A 10,699-nucleotide genomic window follows, 5' to 3' on the forward strand; every position below is an offset into this window, starting at 1 on the left:
ACCATCGACCTCGAAGGTGGACGCAGCCGAGGCTGCCCCAGCCTCCCAGGCCCCTTCCAGCGCTGGCAACGGCCAGCGCAGCCAAATCCCTCTGGGAGCCCCATCGACCTCCGGGCTGGTGGGCGCAGGGGTCTTGCCCTTCAAGGCGGTACTCCCTCTGAAAACCTCTCGCTCGCAAGAGCGCTTGTCCGGCGCCTCACACGAGGCAATGGACACTACACCTGTCCCCAAGGCGCACCAAACGCCTAAGGAGCGTCGAGAATCGCTCGAACGCTTCAAAAAGAACAAAACACCTATTACAGGGCCTCGAAAGGGCTCTGTAATCTAAGGCATCTTTCCGTTTCCGTACACACAGCACCAATTTACTCTAAATATGGATACACAAATTATTCAATGGAACGTCAGAGGTCTTCTTAGAAACCTGGATGACGCACAAGAACTCATACACAAACACAATCCAAAAGTGCTGTGTTTACAGGAAACACACCTAAAATCAAAACACACAAACTTTCTCCGACAGTATATAACTTTTCGCAAAGATCGCGATGATGCTATCGCATCATCGGGAGGTGTAGCTATAGTTATCCACAAAAGCATTGCGTGTCAACATTTACAGCTCCAAACGCCTCTTGAAGCAGTGGCAGTTCGAGCTGTCCTCCTAAACAAACTCAATACCATTAGCTCGCTTTACGTACCCCCACACTACAAATTAAACAAACATGAATTCCAGTCATTTATAGACGAATTGCCAGAACCTTATGTTGTTCTTGGCGATCTCAATGCGCACAGCTCCCTGTGGGGTGACTGTCGTATAGATGCGCGAGGTCGTCTTGTTGAACAGTTCCTTTTTTCTTCTGGTGCGTGCCTTTTGAATAAGAAGAAACCGACTTATTACTGTCTTGCAAATAATACCTTTTCTTAAATTGATCTCAGCATAGTTTCCCCGTCTATACTGCCTGAACTGGAGTGGGAAGTTGCGAACAATCCTTACGGAAGCGACCACTTCCCCATACTATTAAGAACACTTAAAGAAAACGAATATCTACCACAGGCTCCTAGGTGGCAGGTTGACACAGCCGACTGGGAGAAATTCCGAACCATAACTAGCATATCATGGGATGACATGTCCTCGTTACAAATTGATGCTGCTGTGGATTACCTTACAGCTTTTATTATAGATGCCGCATCTAAATGCATACGTGAAGTAAGTGGCTCGGCATCGGCATGTCCTGTGGTGGAACGATGAATGTAGAGTCGCACGTAGGAATCAAAACAAAGCGTGGGGGTTGCTACGCGTTTCGCCCACTGCAGAGAATCTTGTTAACTTTAAGAAAGTTAAGTCTCAAGGCAGGAGAACCCGCCGACAGGCCAGAAGAGAGAGCTGGCAAAAGTTTTTATCGAACATCAACTCGCTTACAGATGAGGTGAAAGTCTGGAACCGCGTAAATAGAATTAGAGGGAGACAAACATATTCACTCCCTCTGGTAAACACACAGGGTGATACGCTGCAACATCAGGCAGACTCACTTGGGGAGCACTTTGAGAGTGTGTCAAGTTCAAAACATTATACGAAATCCTTCCTGAAATATAAGCAAATAGAAGAATGTAAGCCACTCAAAAGAAAATGTCCACAGAGTGAATCCTACAACTGCCTATTCAGTATTGCTGAGTTGAAAGCTGCCTTGAGCTCATGCAAGAGCTCTGCACCCGGATCTGACAGAATCATGTATGAAATGCTCAAAAACTTACACGATGACACGCAAGTTACACTACTCACACTTTTCAACACCATCTGGGATGCAGGGTACCTTCCGACCGCATGGAAGGAAGCTATTGTGGTCCCTGTTTTGAAACAAGGCAAAGACCCTTCCTCAGTGGCAAGTTACCGCCCGATAGCCCTCACAAGTTGCCTTTGTAAGGTATTTGAAAAAATGATTAATCGGCGACTGATCCATTTCCTTGAAATGAGCAAAATGCTTGATCCTTATCAATGCGGCTTTCGAGAAGGGCGGTCCACAACCGATCATCTCGTACGTGTTGAAGCAAATATTCGGGAGGCATTCATACATAAACAGTTCTTCCTATCGATATTTCTTGATATTGAAAAGGCCTATGACACAACGTGGCGTTACGGAATCTTAAGAGACCTGTCAGAAATGGGCATCCACGGTAATATGCTTAACATAATGGAAAGCTATCTGTCAAATCGTACGTTCCGGGTAAAAGTAGGCAATGCACTCTCACGTCCTTTTACGCAAAAAACGGGTGTACCCCAAGGAGGCGTGCTCAGCTGCACGCTCTTCATCGTGAAGATGAACACGCTTCGCGCTTCATTACCTCAGGCCATCTTTTACTCTGTCTACGTGGACGACATTCAGATAGCTTTCAAGTCCTGTAACCTCGCAGTGTGCGAGAGACAGGTACAGCATGGCCTGAACAAAGACTCAAAGTGGGCAGACAGGAATGGATTTAAGATCAATCCTAACAAAAGCACCTGCGTTCTTACAAGAAAGAGAGGAATGATCCCAGACCCTTGCTTAGAACTGGGTGGACAACAAATACCTGTAAACAAAGAACACAAATTTCTAGGTGTCATACTTGACTACAGACTCACTTTCGTCCCCCACATTAAACATCCTAAAGAAAAATGTCTAAAAACGATGAACATAATGAAACTCCTATCCCAGAGTACATGGGGTAGTGACAGGATGTCTTTATTGAAACTCTATAAAAGCCTCATTCGTTCACGCCTAGACTATGGTGCCGTGATTTATCACTCTGCCGCCCCGAGTGCGCTAAAAATCCTAGACCCTATTCACCATCTAGGTATCCGTTTAGCCACCGGCGCTTTCAGGACAAGTCCTGTTGAAAGTTTATACGCCGAATCGAACGAGTGCTCACTTCATCTCCAGAGAACATACATCAGCCAAACGTATTTTCTGAAAGTCCACTCTAATCCTCAGCATCCCTGTTATACTACCGTTAATGATTTGACATATGCTACACTCTTTCATAATCGTCCCTCCGTAAGACAGCCTTTCTCGCTGCGTGTGAGGGACCTTAGTCATGAAATGCATGTCCCACTCCTCGACCTTCGCCTAATGCATCCAGCCAAGCTGCTACCTCCTTGGGAGTGGCAGCTGATACAATGCGATATATCTTTCATGAAAGTTACAAAACACGCTCCAGAGGTTGAAATTCAAATGCATTTCCGGGAACTCCAGCACAAATACTCCTGCACGGAGTTCTACAGAGACGCATCGAAGTCACACGACGGGGTGTCCTATGCAGCCGTCGGTCCATCCTTCTCGGAATCCGACGTACTGCATCCGGAAACTAGTATCTTTACGGCTGAGGCCTACGCACTGCTGTCGGCCGTAAAGCATTAAATAAATCACAACTCCAGAAATCAGTTATATATACAGACTCCCTCAGTGTTGTGAAGGCCTTGATGTCTTTCTGTAATCACAGAAATCCAGTATTTAATGAACTCTATTCCGCACTGTGCAAAGCATATATATCTAACCAACATTTGATTATGTGCTGGGTGCCTGGACACAGAGGCATCGAGGGAAATATTCTAGCCGACCAGATGGCCACATCAACTTCATCTCATGCAGTTAATTCTACTGCTTCGGTCCCTGTCACAGACCTGAAGCCTTTCTTAAGAAGGAAACTACGAAAGCATTGGCAACGCATGTGGGACGAAGAAATAAATAATAAACTGCATGTAATAAAGCCACAATTAGGTTTCTGGCCTCTTGTAACAAAATGCCGCCGGACAGATGTGCTATTCTGCCGTCTAAGAATAGGGCACACTTTTGGCACACATAACTTTTTACTCACGGGAAACGAGCCTCCAACCTGTGGTAGATGCGGGTAGAGGCTGACCGTCCTCCACGTCCTACTGGAGTGTCGGGAAGCCGAATCCGAAAGAAAAAAACATTTTCTCTTAGCATACCGGCACCACATCCCCCTTCATCCTGTTATGCTACTTGGTCCAGAACCACTCTTTGACAGCAACGCCGTCCTAGGTTTTTTGAAAGATGTTGTGTTGCATGTTATTAGCCCCACACGTTCGTAGCGCTTCCTCTCTCCAGAGGATGCCGCTGCGATAATTATTTTGAATAGCACATGCCTCTAGGCCCTTGTTGTTCAAGGGCTCTGGCGAGGCAGTAGTGCTGTAAGCAATTTAACATCTCGCATATTTTAAACAATGCATCATTCTTTTACGATGGATTTTAATGTTCATAGTATTCGTCATTAGTCATCGCCATAACTTTATAGTACTTAAATTTTACGCATTTACAGCGACTATTTTTAGGCCACTTTACAGCCAAGTCACATCTTCCATAATACATCGTTAACACTACCACCTGTCATGGCGCTCTGTGGCCAAACCTGGCCCTTGCGCCACAAAACACCACACATCATCATCATCAAAGAGAACGTCACACAAAGCAACTTTTTCCATCACAACAAAAACTTGAAAGGAGGAGTTAAACACCTAATCAAAAATGTATACCAATGCGGCTGACATTCTTCTTGATCGTAAATGTCCTTTAAATGCGTTATCATTTCAGCGAACCGCTATATTGAGGAAATTGTTCTTTGTGCTAGGTCTTGCATTCGAGCTTTCCATATGCTATGCATGCCTATCAGTAAGAACATATCGAATGGTACATCATCACAGGGAACAAGATATCGGACAGAAGTTAGATCAAAATACTTCTGGAAGCTTCTATGGAGGACATCCCAGAATAAAATGACACCTTTCAAACGAATAAAACAATGTTCTATGGATTGAGGCACGTCACAAAGGCGACCGTTAATTGAGGAAATAGAAATTCTTTTTTCTGAAGCCATGATTGAACTTGCAAGATTTCAGTGTGTAATTTGTAAAAAAAAAGTTTTGCTGAAGGGAGAACCGCCATAAGGCGCACTCTTGCAAGTGCATCATGTCCTGGTAATGTGATGTATACTAATCGATAAAACGGCAGCAGAAACAGCGCCGACATCAAATCGTTGTAAAGATATTTTCGTGACACAGCAAACAAGTAATCTTTTGAAAAACGAACAGAAAGAAATGTAATAGAGAAATAAAACTCACGCATGAACCCTCATAAACAGGCCAAGAAAGGAAATTCGATGACACCACCAAATCCGGCAGGACATGAACCAGGTTAACCTGCAAGAATGCTCGTAACACTGGCTGAGAGCGATCCCGAAAGCCGAGAAAGCACGAGACTAACTGTCGCACAAACAAATACACAACCCCAACTCTCCAATGCTCATTGGCAAAAAAAATGTGGTGACTCATAGGTTTAAAACTGGAAGAACATATAAATGCTGAAAAAGATTCCGTGAAAACGCTGAATGTAAAGTCTCGCTCAGTGAAGCACCTGAAAGACATAGAAAACCTTGGTTGCCAAAAGCATGCTGCAGGCTTCTGCTCTTCCAAATGTTGAAAGACGGTGCGGGACAAGGGTATTTGTGTAGCGCTGAAACGCGCTCTGTCCACTAGTGCACACTTAACATGTAGGCATGCAGTGGAACTAATAGATGTTTAGATAGAACACAGGACCATTCCATGCCAGCATAATGTGGCCCAATGGCCCAAGATTTAAACGATGACCCCGAGCTCTTAGAGCTATTCATTTTCGCACCGGAGACAGCACCTAACTCTTCTATGATAGAAATAGTTTTATCGATGCTGGGCTTGTCTTTGCAGAAGAATTCGAAATCATCAGCGTATGCTAACACTTTTAACTCGTTACCGAGAATACCAAGAATATTAAAACCACAAACACTGCTGCAGTTCTAAGTGTTCAAACAGAGTGGTTGTAAGTAAAGGGCGAAGAGGAGCAGGAACATAGGACATCCTTGTTTCACGGAAGAACGGATGCGGACGAGATTTGAGAGGCTACCAACGACAACGGCGCGTGTTGTACAATGATTATAGAAAACTAAAACGCCATTAAGCAGTGTGGATTCAACATTGGCGTGTTTAGAAGAGAAAATAAATAGAAATTCCGGACCCGATCAAATGTTTTTGCACGGTAAATCTGAAGCATTGCAACTTGCTCATAGGAAGTGGAACAATAATCAAGAACCGTACGAGTGACATGTATTTTTGTATAGGACGGCCTTTGACGCCACATTTTGATCAGGACCAATAAGAATTGAAATCACTCTGCAAACGATTTTACAAAATTTTTGCTAAACTTTTGCATAAATCCGCCTATAGCCCTCAAAAGAACGTATTTTTCCCTGTCAGTACTTTTAGGTATAAACACTGCATGGCTTTTTGCGAAAGGCTATAGTAAATACTGGACTTGTCCTCTTCAAGGCGATATACGCTTTCCTCGCCACAGTATATATAGGTGGGGTTCTCCAAAGAGGAGAGGGCGTAAAGCGGGTGGGTACGGCAACGAGCGAAGGTGTGTTAGCGGCGATGGTGTCGAATTGAGAATAAAAGGAGTGCTGTGCACAAGGCCAGGGACACGGCCGTCTGTCAATCACGTGTCAACGCCCGTGTGTCAGCCGGCGTGTCAACGAACTGCACAGCAGTCCTCTATTACCTGTTTCGCTGATGGTCGTGGGCTATCGTGTCTCTGAAAGAGATGATAGAAGGAGCGGCAGAAACCGGTGCTCATTAAAAAAATAATGAAAGAATAGAAAATACTGATGTATAATAAATAAATAAAAGCAAAGAACGGAAAGGAGAAGAAAAAAACGCAAAGAACCAAAACTAAGTGTTATTGCCTATAGCTTGAAATTTAGCATAGCGAATATATTCTAAAGCTCCCTTTGAAACATTAATGCCTATTGGTTGCAACGCCTTGAACTTGTGGATAAAGTACGATTATCTGTATTTTCTTTCTCGTTCAGAACGGAATTTCGACTGTAAGGTGTAAAGCTTGAGTTTATGAAAGTTATGACCTGGTTGGTTGAAATGCCCGGCTACGGCTTTGGGAAGCTTTTGAGCTGTGTCTGCTCGATGTCCGTTTAATCTGACGCTCGTTGATTGTCCCGTTTCATTGATATATTGCTTCTTGCAGAAGGAACATTCAAGCACATAAATAACATCCGAACTTGTACAAGTGAAGCTAGATTTGATTTCGTGTGTATAACTGTTTGCGGTCCTTTTATTTTAATGACACCTTAAAGGTGCCTGCAGGTTTTGCACCTGGGGCGACAACATGCTCTTATCACGGGGGAATGATGTTGGCTGACTTTTGCGTGCGCTAACATGTCTTTACAGTTCCCGTTGCAGCGATAGGTAACCCTTGGTACATCCGGGAACGCTTTTCTGGGACGCTCTTTACTTGATAATATTGGTGGTATTTTCGTAGGGTGTTGTTTCTGTTTGGGAGTGTATTAGAATATTTTGTTATAAGGGCTGGCGGTCTGTCAGATTCTGGCGTAGGCTGTTTCTTAGCTAATTCCGACTGTCTCTCCAATCTTGATGCCACATCATAAGGTCCATCGCGAGCAAGTTGAGGATGGTTTCTTTCTGCGAGCGTTGTTTTAAGGTCACTTTTCATTAGGTAGTGGATATAATCGTGGTCTTCGCTGCAGATTCTTCTTATTCGTTTCGCTTGTCCGACAAAAATTCCTTGCGTGCACTGTCGCAGGTGATGACCGTTGTAGTCTAAATATTGCTGACTATCCATAGGCTTCCGGTAAAGTGTCACTCTCAGTTTTCCGTTTCCTATGCAGACCGTCGCGTCGAGCATTTTGATCTGACTAGGAGAATGGTGAGCAGTAAATTTATTACTCGGGTGAAAGTGATTGAAATGGCTCATTAAGTCGGTTACCGCGCTTGTGCCCATATTATAAATATGTCGTCAATGCGTGAGGTTTTAAAGGGTAGGATTTAAACAGGTCTGTTTGAAGCTGTTCCGTGAAAATGTTCGCCTACGTGGGAGCGAATGGTGTTCCCATGCTAGTGCCGAAAGTTTGCAGGTAGTGTATAGAATCGAATTCGAAATAGTTGAGCGTGAGAACTAACCTAAGGAGCGACAGGTAAACTTCAGGAGCGTGCGCTTGGGGATTGATTGCAAGGGATATAGGAACGGCTTCAATTCCTTCACTCATAGGTATGTTAGTGTAAAGGGCAGAAATATACAAAGAGACTAGAATAGCGCGGTCGAAAAAGATTTGGTTGGCGTTGATGCCATCGATAATAATAGAATAGAATAATTCTAGAATATTACACAAATGCGTCTAAATCACACGCTGGCGTGTCGTATGCAGCCGTCGGACCATCCTTTTCGGAGTCCGATGCTCTTTACCCTCACATAAGCATCTTTACAGCGGAGGCGTATGCACTGTTGTCGGCTACGAGACACATCAAGCAGTTAAAACTACATAAGGCGGTCATATACACACTCATTAAGCATTGTAAAAACATTGATGTCATGCTACAACCACAGAAATCCAGTAATCGCAGATCTTTTCTCTCTCTCTCTCTTTCTCTCTACTCTGTAATATATTTACGCCTCTCGCCAACATGTAACATTTCGCTCTTCCATTTGACACTCCGCAACCTTCCAGTTCGGCTCCCTTATCGTTGGCCAATGAGTGTCATTGGCCAACGATAAGCGTCATCACGATAAGTGTCAACGATAAGTGTCATCATCCTGAAGCCAACGTGGTACTCTCCACCACTATTCGCATTCCAGCAGGGCTGATGGGAGAATGCCGCGGGTGATTAGGTCAGCGGGGTTGTCTGAACCTGGGCAGTGTTTCCAATCCTTGGGATCCGTCAGCGCTTGTAACTCTGAGGCTCGATTTCCTACGAAGGGCTTCCATCTGGCAACGTTTCCCTTGATCCAGTACATAGCTACTGTAGAGTCCCTCCAGAGGATGGTAGCAACGCTCTTCAGATCCGAGACCTTGGTAATGTAGTGGCATAGTCGCGCGCGAACAAGGGCTCCCATCAGCTCCAATCGGGGTAGCGAGAGGTGTTTCAAAGGGGTCACTGTTGATTTGGCTATGACCAAGCTTACATTTATTAGTCCGAGCGGAGACTTGGTCACGATATATGCGACCGAACCGTGGGCCTTGGGGCTTGCATCACAGAAAATGTGCACTACTTTCTCCGTATCATCGTCTCTAAAGTCTGCCGCTATCAATCTTGGAATGGAAGCTCCTTACACCAGCAGTCCCACTCAGGCAGTGATGTTTCAGGCAAGGATCGTCCCAACCAATTCCCAACTCCCGCATCTTCTGGAAAATTACCTTTGCGCAAAATGTTGAGTGAGCAATAAATTCAAAAGGGTCGAAAATTTTTGCCGAGACCTGCAGCACAAATCTCTTGTTCTCTGCTCTTGTGGAGAGGAAGTCGATGAGTGAAGTTAGGTTGTATTCAAAGTGGACAGTCTGAGCGTTCCAACCAACCCCCAATACCTTTGTGGCTGCAGCATGTCCAGCATCAGCGTTCGTTCTTTCCACATTGCCATTCTCTAAGAAGTTGACGAGATCGCGGTCTTTCGACATTCACTTGTGTAGCCGCATCCCAGCTTGAGGCACTATATATCTTTCAATTCCTGGCGCAAGACTTTACCCTTGTTAAGGTGACGAACTGGCTCATGTACCTTGATACCGATGTGCTCGAGCTCCCAGAAAGACAAGCTGTCATGATATTTCCTTGTCAATTTGTTCCCTCACTCCTATCCCCATCACGCCAGCCGCCGAAGAGCAGACTCCTGTTGACTTCCTTGTTCCGACATGGCCCTATACTGTCCATTCGAACACAGTCTCTACTGCCATCAATTAGGAGCTGAGACGCTTAGTGGATTCCTTTACAATTTCCCAGTAATGATCAGCGCCTATCAAAAGGTCAATATTTTCACTTTCGCCGCCCTGCGAGGCGTCTGTTACTTGGAAGTGAAATCTTGAAAGTTAAAGTAGAACAGAATTTGATGGAGTAGCCATGATATCTGCACAGATGCAAGGAACTTCCAGCGCTTCCAGTCGCACCCCTTTTCCGTCGTACTGGCTTCTGAGCCACAGCTCCACACGACGCGTTATTGTGCGTGGTATAGCTGACTGGTCTCCAAAGGCAAATATTTTAAGCTCCTCTTCCCAGAGCACCTTTAACTTCAGCTTTTCGGATAGGTTGCGATTGATGAAGGTTCGCTGACTGCCACCATCGAGGAAAAGCCTGACAAGTGCACGTTCCTGTTGACCCTCTGTGCAAGCTCGCGCTGTCTGCAGGAGAAACTGCTGCTCTCTAGTGCACATCAAGTTACCTCCCGTGCCTAATGAGGACTTCAACACCATGGCTTGCTCACTCACTGGTGACGAAGATGCTTCCCCTTCATCAATGTTGCAGTGTCTCCTAAAGTCTGGGTCGCAAATTGTCGTGAAGTGTCTGCCGTTGCAGTGCGCACACGTGAGCCACTCGGCTTTTGCGGAATTCTCTTGCCGCGTGCCCCTTCTTGTGTACTGGAAACACCGATTTTCACGCTTCAGGACTTCTCTCATATCCGCCACAGACATCTTTGCGTTACAGTTGTAGGTCTCATGGCCGTACGAATTACAAAATAGACAGCCTGTGCTGTCGTGCAGTGCCGCAGCAGTTGGCATCTTCGCCGCTTTAATGTTGCTGTTGCGCCTTTCCTTTACCAATTCGGCACTGTTGTCTCTCGGTGCTTCGGCCCGCTGTATGACCTCCCACGCCGCAACCTGT

General features: G+C 45.3%; 1 protein-coding gene across 1 annotated transcript; it reads right to left on the bottom strand.

The window, feature by feature from the left end:
- Positions 1–9,909: 9,909 nt before the first annotated feature.
- Positions 9,910–10,494, bottom strand: LOC140216588 (uncharacterized). The gene has a single exon (XM_072286960.1). It carries the CDS (start codon positions 10,492–10,494, stop codon positions 9,910–9,912), a length of 585 nt encoding a protein of 194 aa, XP_072143061.1.
- Between the last annotated feature and the right edge of the window lie 205 nt (positions 10,495–10,699).

This window comes from Dermacentor andersoni, chromosome 3 (assembly GCF_023375885.2).
Source record: "Dermacentor andersoni chromosome 3, qqDerAnde1_hic_scaffold, whole genome shotgun sequence".
Classification (NCBI taxonomy): domain Eukaryota; kingdom Metazoa; phylum Arthropoda; class Arachnida; order Ixodida; family Ixodidae; genus Dermacentor; species Dermacentor andersoni.